Source organism: Gossypium arboreum, chromosome 7, assembly GCF_025698485.1.
Source record: "Gossypium arboreum isolate Shixiya-1 chromosome 7, ASM2569848v2, whole genome shotgun sequence".
Classification (NCBI taxonomy): domain Eukaryota; kingdom Viridiplantae; phylum Streptophyta; class Magnoliopsida; order Malvales; family Malvaceae; genus Gossypium; species Gossypium arboreum.
The window spans coordinates 63,049,390-63,064,835 of NC_069076.1; the positions used below are offsets into that span (position 1 = coordinate 63,049,390).

A 15,446-nucleotide genomic window follows, 5' to 3' on the forward strand; every position below is an offset into this window, starting at 1 on the left:
TTTGATTTGATCCAATTCTTATACATTATTAACACAATAATTGATATAAGATTATTTTATGTTTATATAATGCATAAATAAATAATTATATTTATCCAATATAAAAATAAAATAATCAAAATTAAAGTTTCAAGTAGAGTTTTCACGTGTATAATTACATATTAAATTAAAATTGATGTAAAATTTTGAGATTTATGTGTTAGAAAAAGTGTAGAAACTAAAATGATGAACATAGGACTAATAGCAAAAGATTGAAATGTTATTATTTAGGTTAGGAAAGAGAAAAGCATAATAAAAGGATTAATAGTAGAAAATGAAAATGAAAATGAAAAAAAGATATAGATAATAGATTGTTATCCGCGGTAGAAATCCAAATAAGGTATGAAAAGATGTTGAAGCAAAGAACATAAAATGTTGGCCATTCGATTTTTGTCTTTCTTAATACTTACCCCATAACATGGAAAGATTCCTTGCCATTCAATCATACCGAATAACTAGCCCACTCACAGACATTGTGTTCAATTAATTAGGACATGATGGGGGATGATGATCTGTCTTTAATTTAACTCTAACATGGAAAGGTTCCCTCCTCTGTCAGTACTTGCTATTTCACAACCCCAACACCTCTTTTCAAATTATAACTAATCTTCCTCAATGTTTTTCATACAAATGACTCAAAATGGTGTTCTAAGAGATTGATGATGATGGCAGTTTGTAAGAAGGACAATATTATGCAGTTGAAATTCCATTTGTTTTTGTTTCTGTTGTTGTTCTTATGGGACACCACCGCTAAGTCTGAAACCTCCAACCTGAATGAGGAAGCATTGGCTTTACTGTCGATTAAAGCTGGTTTCATTGATCCATTGGATAGGCTCCATGATTGGAGGTTGCCTGCAAATGTGGGTCTCAAGGATTCTGCTCAATGTAACTGGACTGGTGTATGGTGCAACACTGATGGGTCAGTTGAGAAGCTTGATCTTTCCCATATGAACCTCAGTGGACGAGTTTCAGATGATATTCAACGCCTTAAAAGCCTTACATCTCTCAACTTGTCCTGCAATCAACTGTCGTCGGTTTTGCCCATATCTGTTTCCAATCTCACCACACTCAACAGCATTGATGTGAGCCAAAATCTATTCATTGGGAGCTTTCCTGCCGGTTTCGGAAGGGCTTCCGGACTGACTTTGTTGAATGCTTCAAGCAACAACTTCTCAGGGATTCTCCCTGAGGATCTTGGCAATGCTACTTCATTGGAGATTCTAGACCTGAGAGGAAGTTTCTTCCAGGGTTCTATTCCTAAGTCTTTCAAGAGCTTGCAGAAGCTGAAATTTCTTGGTCTTTCAGGAAATAATCTTACTGGTTACATACCAGGAGAGCTGGGGCAGCTTTCATCAGTGGAGACTATAATTCTGGGGTATAATGGATTTGAAGGTGGGATACCAATGGAGTTTGGTAACCTTACAAACCTCAAGTATCTGGATTTAGCAGTTGGCAACCTTAGTGGTGAGATTCCTGTTGAACTAGGGAGGCTCCAAGTATTAGAAACCGTTTTCTTGTATAAGAACAATTTGGAAGGCAAGATTCCATCGTCCATTGGCAACATCACTTCGTTGCAGCTTCTTGATATGTCTGATAATCATTTATCTGGTGAAATTCCTGCTGAGATTGCTGAGCTTAAGGATTTGAAGCTCTTGAACTTGATGTGCAATCGATTATCAGGCTTGGTTCCGGCTGGACTTGGAGGGTTGACACAATTGCAGGTGCTCCAGTTGTGGAACAATTCTTTTTCAGGGCCATTACCGGTTGACCTTGGCAAGAGTTCACCATTGCAGTGGTTGGACATATCGTCAAATTCGTTCTCGGGTGAAATCCCGGCAACCTTGTGCGATGGAGGCAATCTCACCAAGCTCATTCTATTCAACAATGCTTTCTCAGGTCCAGTACCAGTCAGCTTATCGAATTGTCCGTCACTTGTTCGAGTCAGAATGCATAATAATCATTTATCGGGGACCATTCCTGTTGGACTTGGCAAACTTGGGAGTCTTGAGAGGTTAGAATTGGCAAATAACAGTCTCACTGGTGAAATCCCTGATGATATTGCTTCTTCTACATCACTTTCTTTTATCGATGTTTCGAGTAATCGCCTTCGATCTTCTCTCCCTTCTAGCATTTTTTCGATCCCGAGTTTGCAATCTTTTATTGCCTCGAACAATAGCTTAGTTGGTGAAATCCCAGATCAGTTTCAAGATTGCCCTTCACTTTCTGTGCTAGATCTCTCAACAAATCATTTTACAGGAAGTATACGAGCTAGCGTTGCTTCATGTGAGAAATTAGTTACTGTAAATCTGAGCAATAATCAATTGACCGGCAATATTCCAAAATCGATTTCTATGATGCCGACATTGGCTGTTCTTGATTTATCTAACAACTCTCTAACAGGTGGAATACCTGATAATTTTGGAACTTCTCCAGCTCTAGAAATGCTCAATATTTCATACAACAAACTTGAGGGTCCCGTTCCTGCAAATGGTGTGCTAAGAACAATCAATCCCAATGACCTTGTTGGCAATCCTGGCCTCTGTGGTGGTGTTCTCCCTCCATGTAACAGATATTCACCGATGTCATCGAGACAGAGAAGCTTGCGAGCAAAGCATATTATTGCAGGGTGGCTCATTGGGATCTCATCAATTTTAGCAGCTGGAATCTTATTTATTGGTGGGCGGTTGCTGTATAAAAACTGGTACTTGAACAGCAGTTACTTTGAACGAAGGTTTGGAGAAGGCAATGGAGAATGGCCATGGAGATTAATGGCATTTCAAAGACTGGATTTCACAGCTTCCGACATCTTAGCCTGTATTAAAGAATCAAACGTGGTCGGAATGGGAGCCACTGGTGTTGTATACAAAGCTGAGATGCCGCAGGTGAACACAACTGTGGCAATTAAAAAGTTATGGAAATCAGGAACCGACATCGAGACAGGAAACAGTGATGATTTCATCGGAGAAGTGAATCTCTTAGGGAAGCTAAGGCATCGAAATATAGTTCGGTTATTGGGATTTCTTCACAATGACACTAGCATGATGATAGTGTACGAGTTTATGCAAAATGGCAGCTTAGGAGAAGCCTTGCACGGCAAGCAAGCTGGTAGGTTGTTAGTAGATTGGATTTCACGTTATAATATAGCACTCGGAATTGCACAAGGGCTTGCTTACCTCCACCATGATTGTCATCCGCCAGTTATACATCGAGACATCAAGTCCAACAACATACTGCTCGATGCAAACCTTGAGGCAAGAATTGCAGATTTCGGTTTGGCAAGGATGATGGTGAGAAAGAATGAAACAGTCTCAATGGTGGCAGGGTCTTATGGATACATAGCTCCTGGTAAATTTACAAATTAACAGCTCTCTTCAATGGATCTCATTCTCGGTTTATATAATCATTGATGATTCCATATTTATTGACTGTTGCAGAGTATGGTTACACCTTGAAAGTTGATGAAAAGATTGACATTTACAGCTTTGGGGTGGTTTTACTGGAACTTCTCACTGGAAAGAAGCCTTTAGACCCGGAGTTCGGAGAATCCGTAGACATAGTGGAATGGATCCGGAGAAAATTTAGAGATAACAAAAGTTTAGAAGAGGCATTAGATCCCAATTTAGGAAACTGTAGGCACATTCAAGAAGAGACACTATTAGTTGCTAGGATAGCACTTCTTTGCACTGCCAAGCTCCCCAAAGACAGACCATCCATGAGGGATGTAATTACAATGCTTGTGGAGGCAAAGCCCCGAAGAAAAAGCAGTAGCAACAATGGCGGAAATGCATCTAACAAAGAAATCCCCGTGTTTAGCACATCACCTGTAAATGGCCACGTTTAGCACCCACCCTTTTGGTTTTTTGGGCCAAAACTAAACTATATTCTTCTCTGTATGTAGCATTGTTTTTTGTTAATGCATGTAGTCACTGGTTCATATTGTTGTTCAGGAAATTAACAGATAAATCAAGCTTGGGATTTCTCCCGTGTCAGGCAAGAAGATTAAACCCATAGTACCTGAAATTGTTGACTCTCATTGTCAAATGTATTTGTAGTAGTAAACATCTATAGATTAATTCTTGGAATATCCAGCCTTTTTTTCACAAGCCATACAAAGCAGTTCTGAGAATTCTTCTCAATTTTTTGCTTTTGAAAATAACAGTAACAATGGCTGTGTTATTTACAGAAACAAAAAAATTACAGCATTTACTGGGTACCTTCGTATAATATAATATTACATATTGAAAACTGAGATATTGGTGCCTTTCAATAAGTATGGCAACTATTCCTCAAGACTGTAATTGAGAGGTTGACGAAAACATGTAACAAAATAATATTGTAATCGAGAACAAACCAAGTCTTCGGAGTTCAAACTTTACTCAGTCAAAGTGGCTTAACTATTCCGTATTTCCATTTTGATTTGTATGTTTGCTGGCATATTCTAGATGTGCTTGCTTCTTTGTCTCTGGCAGTTCCTCTCGTGCAATCGTGGAGCTGTAAATTATGATTTAAAGCAACCTTAGAATAAGAAGCAAAACCTACAAAAACATGGAGAGAATATGAATTTGCATACCCAATCCAGTAGCCTCGGATGTCCTCATGATTCTAAGCCTCTTCACGGAGCAAAGGAACATCCTGTAGCAAACCAGAGAAGATTCACAATAAGTGTCAAGAGAAAACAACTTTCCATGCATAATGCATCTGTCCAAGTTATGATCATGAAGTCCTAAGTTGACCCACTTCAGTTTACAATTAAAAGAGACAAACCGGAAGTGATGACTCACCAAGATATATACAGCAAGTCTTCTAGAGAATATATTAATTTCGGGGGAACTTGAGGAAAGATGCATTCATGAAGAGTTCAAGCTTTTTCTTTAACTCTCCTCCGGTTTTATTCAGAACCGCAGAGGGCATCCTATAAATGCAACTATATATACAGCTAAAAGAGAATATGCACTTCCATAGTTTAAAATTCATTCAACACATGTAGGCAAAGTGAAACTAATGGAGATCCTACATTTGGTTTCCTAACTGGAGATAAAGCAAAACAGTAGTTGGTTTTATAAATCTCATGTGAGCAAAACCATAGGAAAATGAAAATGTAAAGCAACACGTTTAACTGAAACTATACGTACTTCCAAGGAACATCCCCAACAAGCATCCAGTCCCCCTCCTTGTCCTCGTAAGTGAGCACAAAATCAGATGATCCATCCAGCAGTTTTGAGGATCTTGTTAGTTTGTTCATCATACCAAGCTCTAGAGCCCTTGATCCTAATCACAAAAATCATGACAACATTCGTAAAAGAGAAACACTTACAAAAGTTCTCAAAGTTCCAGTCTACTGTTTCCTATTTTGATACAATACTTGAGAAACAGAAGACATGCTTGTCAAATTAGCTTCGTGCATGTCCACACTCACGTTTTGCATAATGCACAAGTAGTGCGAGTTTTACAAATACACCATTATATCACTTCAGTTAAATTCCATATATTCACATAGTACAGGACATCCCCACAACCAAGAAAAAAGAAAGGAAATCTCACCTGCTGGATTGACATTCGGAGTGGTTTTCAGAAACATATCTTCCAAAGTTTTTGCCAACTTTTCATAGGATTCATGGGCATTCATATCAACCTTTCTTCCAATTGGAATTCCGTCCATGTTCACCTTCACAAACAGGGATTTTCTGAGTTTAGCATTGCCACTATTATGGTAGCTGCTAATGCCAGTAGTACCCTTCTCAACCGTAGAGGTCTCACTTTTATGGTTCTCCATTGTCGAGTTAAATCCTTCGGTGGTCTGGTTTTTTGCTTGGTTAACCATGCTATTCATCCTATAAGCTCTGATCGGAGGCCATCCCACGACTTGACTGTTCCAAATTTAAGAAAAAAAAATAACAGAAATTAAGAAAAGGCCTAAAAGCTCCCAATATGTTATTAACATCCAATCTCCACAATAACTTAACAGAAAGATAAGTAATCATTAAGTGTCAAAACGGTTACCCTGAAAGAACAAATATACACATTAAACCTGTCAATAAAGATGGAGCCTAGTTATTAAGGCACCAGAGATATGCAGGTTTCCATATAAAATGGTGTATTATTCATCGATGGCACATGTCAATTTTTGGCCCAAAGGACTTCCCTCTTTTGGGTTGAGAGAAGTTTGTGCTTAAGACTTGGTTGCAGAACTCTAGAATTGGATCAGTTATATAAATATTGGGAGTGTGGTACAGAGACAGTTGCAATCATCTGATCCAGAGATAATTACTAATATCATCACCAAGCAAATAGGATCATATATTGAATCCGGAATGACGTACGAAAACCAGGAAGTAGGCTTCATCTATCAACATTTATATCATCAAAATAAGATGAAGCACTAAACTCCCAAATCCTCAACAACCTACCAATAAAGTTGTCTCCCTTGCCAACTCCTTTCTGAATGAATAATCATATGAATATATCTTTCTAATTGCAATCTACTGACAACATTAGTACATTCAACTTAAAAACAAGTTTTCTTTGGAGCCTAAATGGAGGACTCTAATTTGACCTTCCTTTTGTTATCTGTCTTTCTCCTGATCTTGGATTTGCGGTACCATTTTTTTGTAATTGATGACACACATACCCTATAAAGGTAACTACATGTTATAATATAACTATAGTAAAGCAGATAAATTAATAGAAATACCAATTATATCCAAGAACATAAGAATAATTCATGTCAGGGCCGGCCTAATGAAGCAATAATAAACAATAAGGGTGAAAGTAAAGCATACCTAGAGGAATTAGCAGCAGCCACAGAATCAGCAGTCCTCTTGGTCCCAGCTGTGACATTAGCCCTACTTAAAGAAGAAGAAGAAGAAGAAGAAGAAGATGATGATGATGATGATGAAGAAGGTGATGGAGAAGCAGAAATGGCAGAAGGGAAATCCTTAGCAGTCAAAATCCTAGCAAATTGACCACCTCTTGAGACTTGGTGCATCTTAAAACCACCAAGGCACAAACCAAGACCCAACTCCAACTCAGACTCATCAGGGCATGAAGAATCCTCTGAGGACACCACCATGTTGTCCTCCCTTGAAACTGTAGACAAAGACCCACTTTCAGAACCACCACCACCTCCTTGCATTGGAAATCAAAGCCTCCTTGGTTCAACCAAAGTTTCAAACCTTTATAAGTCTAGAAGAGAGAAATCACATGTAAAGCTTGCAACTTTGTAGACAAAGAAAAATGGGAAAATTATAAAAAAGCAAAAGGAAGAAAGAAAGGAGAATTTGAGAGGGGGGTACTAAGGCTAAAGTTTTGTGGGGGCATTGGGAAACTGAAAATGAAAGGAAACAAGAAAGAAAATATATATAATAATAATAAAAAGAGATTTAAAGGAAAGGTTGGTTAGGTTGGGAAGGTGTTGGGTAAGGTGGTGGTACTGCTGCTGGGGGTTTGTAGTCATTAGTTGGGCCCCTACCTTGTCTGCTTTGCTGTTATTATGTGCCTCCATCAAACTCTTTTTCCTTTTTTCCTTTTAACCCAAGTTGCTTAGCTTGCTTTGTAGCATGGACCAAATTAGCATTTTTAAAATAGTTTAGGACTATATCTTCAATTTCTCAGGAACCTTGAGAAGAAAATTTGGAGAGTTTGTTGTTTTTATGTTTAGAATTGAGCTCTTAATAATGGTTGTGAAGCAAATAAACAACACACATCAAAACAAAAGGCTAATAAATGATATGCTCCTCTTGGAAAATAGGAATCTCTCATTTTATTCTTTTGCCTTCCTTCTTATTTTAATATGAAAGTGTTCTCTCTCTCTCTTTTTTCCTAATTTAGGGAAATATTTTGCTTAACCTTAAAATAGCCATAAACATAAGGGTAAATTCCACCAACTATTCCCAAACATTATTTAAAATTATATTTCAGTCACTCAACTTTCAAAGTTACATAATAGTCACTAGTGTTTTCAAATTGTTACATTTTTGTCAATCAACTCGACTAGTAACTTTCATTAAAAAGTAATGTTGCACCTGAAATTAAAGGGTTATTAGCTAATTTGGTCCTTAGTTTGTAGTTAAAAAATCTTTTTTATATTTTTAAAATTTTCTTTATAATAATTGTAAAAAATGTAATAATAAATATAAAAATCTATCGCGGCAAGGAAAAACCAAAAATTTTACAGCTAATTTTTCAATATTCAATCTGATTAAAAAAATCATTGCTTTTGAACTTTTGGAAGAAAAAAAAACATTAAATACCCATTCACTTTAATCCTAGGCATGTTTTCATTTTCACCTTTAGTAAAATCTTAACTTGAAATTTGAGAGAAGAAATGGTGGTTTTGGAGAAGAAGAGCACTTTGTTATAAATTTAAAAATTCTAAAATTGAAAGTTACTTAAAACCCCAGATAATCTAATAATTGGAATTATATAAAAGAAATTATGGGGTTAAAATTGAAGTAGAGTGTAACAACTCGATATTCGAGGGTGTCAGAAAACATATTTTTGAGACTCCGTTTTCGTAAATTGGACTTGTAAATATTTAATTAAATATTTAGGAAGTTAGTTGGGTAGCTAATGAATTCTTGGATTAGTGAATTTTGTGAAATTAGAAGTTATTAAGGTACAGGGACTAAATCATGTAAGGGATAAAAATTAAATTATAAATTGAAATAAATTAAAGAGGCTAAAATAACAATTAAACCATTTAATAAATGGTTGTGTATAGGTGGCCGAATATGGCTAGTAAAATGCATGTATATATTATATATATGTGTGTGTTAACATTAATGTATATATATTATAATAATAATTAAAATTAAAGTTATAATAAAAGAAAAGAAACTAGAGACATGCAAATAAAACAAAAGAAGAAAGAAAAAGGAGAAGAGAACGCACCGCGCTAGAGGTTTGGAAGTTCAAGCTCAAATTGGTTAGTGTAATTTAGTCCCTATATTTGTAATTTTTATGTTTTTGAAATTTCGGTACCTAGGGTTACTCAACCCGTATTGTAATTTTTAATATTTTTCAAGATTTAGATATTGAAATTGTTGAATAGTTTAAGTATTAGGGATTAAATAGATAGATTTTTAAGTTAGAAATGGAAAAGGACTAAATTGTGGAGTTAATTGTTGATTTTGAGAAATAGGGACTAAATTGTAAAAAATTCAAAATTAAGGGGTTGAATTGGAAAATAGGAAGCTAAATGTTGTCTAAAGTGAAATTAGTATTAAAATATGAAGTTAAATGTGATGATTAAAATTAGTCTCGGTTTAGGGACTAAATTGAAGAATAAGCAAAATATAGTGTAAAAATTGAAATTTAATGTGAAATTGAAATTTTTAATATTAATGTGATTTAATTGTTTAATCCCATAGCTAACATCGTATCGGAATCTTCGAGTAAAAAGGGGAAGGATAAAATCGACGTCAAATAACTCGAATGTCACGGTTTGTGTTTCTATAATTCGAATTAAATAGTAGACTATTGCATATATAATTGTTTGCATATTGTAAGTATTTGAGGTGAGTATTTTGGTACTTGATAATTGAATTAAATTCATAATTGAAATAAAATGGACTGATTTTAATATATTATGAAATATATTGATTATGAATATATGTGTATTGAGAAAAATGTGATTATTATCAAATTGAATATATACTTATATGTGATGATATATATATTCATGAAATTGGATATTGGTTGTATTTGAAAAGTGAAATGAAACCCTATTAACTGTACCGGGCTGAATCGGACATAGATGGCATGTCATAGAATATGAAGAGTTCAGGGATTACTTCAAACTTGAGTCAATAAGGCACTGAGTGCCAATTTGCTTCAGTTTAACTGATAAGACACTGGGTGTCAATTTATATAGCGCTGGGCGCAGTTATTACTTCGGATTTATCTAATGAGGCACTGGGTGCCAAACTGGTGTGTTGGTTGGATCCATGTATCCGTCTGAATCTGTGTCCTGTTAAGAGGGAAAAGTAAAATAATAATTTATATGATTAATATTGAAATGGCAAAGATGAGAAATGAATATGAGATGAGAAAATATTGAAATGGCAAATATGATAAATGATTATGAGATGAGAAATCAAATATGAAATGATGAATTGAGATGTGAAACTTGAATGAATTCAAGTATTGATCAAAGAAATGAATCATGCTATTGCATGAGATGATGTATTTAAATGTTAAATAAAATGTCATTGATATATACTTATATATTTGAACATATGAAAATCTTAGTATATGTGAATAAGGAATGAGCAAAAATTATACTATTGAATTGAAACACATGAACATAGCTTATTTGATTCATTTTGCATTTTAAATACTTATATCAAGTTTATGTTATTCAGATTATAGAAATACCACTGAGTTTTACTCAGCATACGGTTTTGTTTTCCGTGCGCAAGCTAGGTGCTGTTTGAATTATTACCGACTCAACATCAAATCACAAATTTCGAGCTCAAGTGTGGTGATAGTTCATTTTGTAATGACATGTACCTAGGGAGTCTTTTGTTGACATCGTTTATAAGCTTTTGTTAATTTAGTTGCTAGTGAAATGATGGTTAAATGTGTGTATGGTTGTGGTTGAGATTATGTTGGTATGCTAGCCTAATTTATATTTGGTATGTGATAGTTTAAAGTTTGGTAGCTTAGCATAATGTTTGGTATATGCTTTTCTTCATATTTGGTAACTTTAAAAGCTTGAAAGTTAGTTCAAATATGGTAAGTGTGATATGAATGAAAGTCTTGAATGTTTGATGTGTTGTTGATGTATTTGAACATATAAAATGTGGTACTAATGAGGGTACATTGGTTAGGCATATTAGGTGATAATTTGGTGTATTTTGGGCATGTTTAATCGTGTTTTGAATAGGTTAAACGGTTGGTAATTGAGTTGCTCAGTGTCCAAGTAAATAGGAAATGGTAAACTTGTTTTAAGGTACTTTTGGGTGCACACGGTCTAGCCACACGGGCGTGTGTCACACACGGGCAACACACATGGGTGTGTGACCCAAGTCAGAGAGTTACACAGCCTGAGATATGGGCGTGTGTCTCAACCGTGTGAGGTACATGGCCCGGCCACACAGGCGTGTGAGGCACACGTCCTGTACACAAGTCCTGAACACATAGGCGTGTGAGGCACACGATTTGGACACACGGGCATGTGAGGCACATGGTGTGTGACCCTTGAAATCAAAATTTTTGTAATTATTTCCTAAACTCCCAGAATTGTTTCAAATTAGTCCCTGTCTATTTTTAACTACTTTTAGGGTTCCGTAGACTTGTAATTGTAACGCCCCCTTTACCCGAGACCGTCGCCGGAGTCGAGCACGGGGCATTACTAAACTTATTTGAGCACTTAAACAAATTCAAACAATTTATATCACACTTTCCAGACAAGCTGTCCAACTGTGTCATAGTTGCTAAATAATTCATATCTCGAGTTATAAAACTCGAAATCCAAATCCGTAAATTTTTCTGAATTTATACTCATATATCTACTTACCAATTTTTTCTAGAATTTTGGTCAAGCCAATTAGTACAGTTTATTATTTAAAATCTCCCTGTTTTAGGGTTTGACTACTCTGACCTTTGTGTATTACGAATCAGATATCTCTCTGTACAGAGCTTCAATGACTATTCCGTTTCTCTCTAATAAAACTAGACTCAATAAGGAATCTGTACATATAAAGTATGACTTCTAATTATCTTTGTAAAATTTATGGTGAATTTCCAAAGTCAGAACAGGGGATCCAGAAATTGCTCTGGCCCTGTTTCATAAAAATTTAAACATCTCATAAAATATAGCTCATATACCTGTTTTGCTTCTTCCATATGAAAATAGACTCATCGAGATTCGATTCCATAATTTATTAATTATTTAATTCCATTTCTACTATTTTAGTGATTTTTCAAAGTCAAACTACTGCTACTTACCGAAAACTATTTTAGTACAAATATTGTTAACTAGTTTATAACATCTTTACTTCAATTCATTCAAACTCTATACATGCCATATAAATCTTCAAACATAAAACAAAAGCTACCGGAATTGATCTGGATAGTGTGCTTTGTTGTGTTGATCCGATCTACCCACTTCACTTCAAGTCAATCTACATAAAAATATTAAACACACACAAGTAAGCTTATTGAAGCTTAGTAAGTTCATAGGTTAAAAGTAATGCTTACCAAACATAATATTTCCAAACAATACCAAAACATTTACTAAAGTTTCCTACGATTCACAACCATTGTTATAATAATTCACATAGTTGAGCTCAACAGTAACAACTACTCAATCTCTTTCATTTGGATCACTTCTCTTTTATTTCTTATAATCAAATTAGGAAACGGCTTACGAAATTGAGTACGTCGTTGCTCAATGCCACGATTCACAACTCAGTATGGTTTTCCTCATTGAAATACCATACCTACATTTTCAACTTCGGTATGGGAAATGTCATACCTACATTTCTTAACTCAAGATGGATTTGATAATACCATACCTACATTTCACATTTCAAGTATGGATAATACCATACCTACATTTCACATTTCAGTATGGATAATACCATACCTACATTTCACACTTTGCCATGGAACAACCATGGTCTTATCCAATCAATTCATCACACGTCACGATACTGAACGTACTCAATCCTGCGTTTTTCCTAATTTGCATTTCCACATTTATTCTTTCATTAACAAAATCTACACAATCCCACAACAAATTCAGTATATAATAATACATTATAAACTTCAATCATTCACAAATAAACATCTAAATTCAACCATATGAACTTACCCGGCTAATTTGTAGAAGATATTGAAATTTTGGGACTATTCGCAACTTTTTCTTTTCCTCGTTCTTCTTTGGATTCTTGATCTATAATGTAAAATATTTCTACTCATTAGCATTTATTTGATTTCTATTTCACTTCACAATTTATGCTGTTCAAATTTCGAAATTGCACTTTTACCCCAAAATTTCTGATTTTCACAATTTAGTCCCTACTCAATTCACCCATCAATTGAACTAATTTTTCTCAATTAACACTTTATTTTATCATTATAAACTATTTCAAAACCTTTTATATTCTGAATTTCAACAGCAACCTTCAATTCACAACTTTTTCACAATTAGGTCCTAAATATCATTTCCTATCAAAATCACTTAATAAAACCACCTTAATATGAAATTAGAACTTAAATTTCATAATAATTCATCATAAAATTCCTTATCCATCCAGGTTAACTTCCAATTTCACCCATAAAATCAAAAACTAATGAATTCTACAAGTGGACCTAATTGTAAAAGTCATAAAAACATAAAAATTATCAAGAAAAAGCAAGAATTAGACTCACATGATGTAAAAATATGAAAACCAGCTTTCTACAGACCTTCTATGGCGTTTTGGCTGAGAAATTATGAAGAAAATGTCTAGATTTTTCAATTACATCATTATTTAACTATTAACTTTTATCTATTTCCAATTTTGCCCTTGTTCACATTGTTTTCTTGCTTATTTCATACCCAAACCGTCCAGCCATTAACCTTTGGGTCTAATTGCTCTTTAAATCCATCTTTTAAATACTTAAGCTATTTACTCACAATTTAACAAATTTTGTGCTATTTTCAATTTAATCCTTTTCAATTAATTAGCCATCCAAACGTTAAAATTTTCTAACGAAACTTTAATACTAACTCAATGACACTCCATAAATATTTATAAAAATATTTATAGCTCGATTTTCAACTTTGAGGTCTCGATACCTCATTTTTGACCCGTTTGACCTAATAAATTCTTTTAATTCACTAATTTCACCATTTCACAAATTCTTCTAAATTCTTACTTGACTCATAAATATTAAATTACTATCTTGTTCAATCTTATTTGTCGAATTTAGTGATCTCAAATCACCATTTCCGACACCACTGAAAATTAGGCCGTTACAGTAATAGTGGTTGTAAGAGTAACTTTTACTCTGAATTGAGGTGGATTAGCAAACCTAAATTAAGTGCATTCCACTAACATCATTGCAAATAAATTAAAAAGATTATCGTAGATGAAGTATGGACCAATACTCTGATGCTAATAATTGGAATAGTCTTACATGTATCCAAATTCGGACATTCAAAAATGGATAAATAGTGATAAGAGTGTAGACAGTAGAAGACTAAGTTTAGCAATGTATTAATAGTGATAAAAGTGTAAATAGTGGAAAACCAAGTTTACAAATGCATAGCATAATCTATTATTCGAATGTATAAGAATCTAGTATGAAAGTATTAGATTGTCGTGACTTTCCCCTGTATTTTATAATGTTATTAGTTAGTTTATATGTTGATTATGATTAAATTAATTGTTTGATTCGTTAGTAATGCTTGTGACGCTAAACAATATAATAAAACATTTTGGGTGCTAGACACTAAGTGGCCTGCACCAGTTTTTCATACAAAAAAATTATTTTTTTGTGGGTGCTGGCACATTGATGGTCGACACTCACTTTATTAGACTAAAAAAAATTTGGGTTAGGGGAAAGGGATGGTCGGCACTTACTTTTTCGAGAACCAAAAAAAAAAAATTTGGGTGTTGACACACTAAGGGTCAGCACCCTTGTACTAGATTAAAAAAAATTTGGTGTTGGGACATTGATGGCTGACACCTTTATACTAGCTTTAAAAAATATTTTTTTGGGGAGTGCGTGGGAGTGCAACTATGATGGTACACACCCAAAAACTCCCATATGCAATTCACTACATCACACCTATTTGATACTGGTATCGAGGTACTGGGGGTGCCGACCATCAGTATCCCGACACTATTTTTTTTTTAATTTTGGTACAAAGGTGTCAGCCATCAGTGTCCCAACACCCAATTTTTTTTAATCCGGTACAAGGGTGTAGGCCATTAGTGTGCCAGCAACAAAAAAACTTTTTTTGGTTCTCAAAAAATTAGATGCCGGCCATCAATGTGCTAGAACCCAAAAAAATAATTTTTTATATTAAAAAGTGGTGCTGGCCATTTAGTGTCCTATACCAAAAATAAATAAATTTTAAATACTAGTATAAATATATACCAATATGCTACGGTTTGAATAAAAATACATGGATGCCGACCATCTAGTGTTCAGCATCTAAAAAATATTTTTTGAACCCTTGACACAATCGTTAGGCAATGATTGTGTCTGAAAATTAAGTGGTGCTGGTTATTAAGTCCCCCAACCCAAGTTTATTGTTCATTTTAGGTTATTTGAATGATTGTTTTTGAACCAAGATCATTTATGAAATTAATTATTTTTTTGGGTCATTTAGGTGAAATAGCCTCGAATATTGCATTGAGATGTATTTTGCTAGAGCTTTGAGACAAAAATAAAACAAAATAAAATTTGCA

At 34.5% G+C, this 15,446-nt stretch overlaps 2 protein-coding genes and 1 long non-coding RNA gene across 3 annotated transcripts; 1 reads left to right on the plus strand and 2 right to left on the minus strand.

Annotated features, from left to right (window-relative positions):
• The first annotated feature begins 401 nt into the window (after window positions 1-401).
• Window positions 402-3,990, plus strand: LOC108456703 (MDIS1-interacting receptor like kinase 1). The gene is made up of 2 exons (XM_017755313.2): window positions 402-3,384; window positions 3,474-3,990. Exons 1-2 carry the CDS (start codon window positions 699-701, stop codon window positions 3,878-3,880), a joined length of 3,093 nt encoding a protein of 1,030 aa, XP_017610802.1. The 5' UTR covers window positions 402-698; the 3' UTR covers window positions 3,881-3,990.
• A 166-nt stretch (window positions 3,991-4,156) lies between these two features.
• LOC108456707 (auxin-responsive protein IAA11) lies at window positions 4,157-7,381 on the minus strand. The gene is made up of 5 exons (XM_017755318.2): window positions 6,819-7,381; window positions 5,581-5,906; window positions 5,172-5,307; window positions 4,610-4,671; window positions 4,157-4,530 (listed from the first exon to the last, which is right to left on the minus strand). Exons 1-5 carry the CDS (start codon window positions 7,169-7,171, stop codon window positions 4,478-4,480), a joined length of 930 nt encoding a protein of 309 aa, XP_017610807.1. The 5' UTR covers window positions 7,172-7,381; the 3' UTR covers window positions 4,157-4,477.
• Window positions 7,382-11,997: 4,616 nt separating this feature from the next.
• Window positions 11,998-12,901, minus strand: LOC128295157 (uncharacterized). The gene is made up of 2 exons (XR_008285479.1): window positions 12,857-12,901; window positions 11,998-12,164 (listed from the first exon to the last, which is right to left on the minus strand). It is a non-coding gene; the product is annotated as an uncharacterized LOC128295157 (long non-coding RNA).
• Between the last annotated feature and the right edge of the window lie 2,545 nt (window positions 12,902-15,446).

Coding starts and splice junctions, on each gene's coding strand:
- LOC108456703 (XM_017755313.2), top strand. CDS start 699: ATGATGATGGCAGTTTGTAAGAAGGACAATATTATGCAGTTGAAATTC. Junction 3,385..3,473: donor TTATGGATACATAGCTCCTG/GTAAATTTACAA, acceptor TGACTGTTGCAG/AGTATGGTTACACCTTGAAA.
- LOC108456707 (XM_017755318.2), bottom strand. CDS start 7,171: ATGCAAGGAGGTGGTGGTGGTTCTGAAAGTGGGTCTTTGTCTACAGTT. Junction 5,907..6,818: donor GCTGCTGCTAATTCCTCTAG/GTATGCTTTACT, acceptor AATTTGGAACAG/TCAAGTCGTGGGATGGCCTC. Junction 5,308..5,580: donor TCCGAATGTCAATCCAGCAG/GTGAGATTTCCT, acceptor TTTTGTGATTAG/GATCAAGGGCTCTAGAGCTT.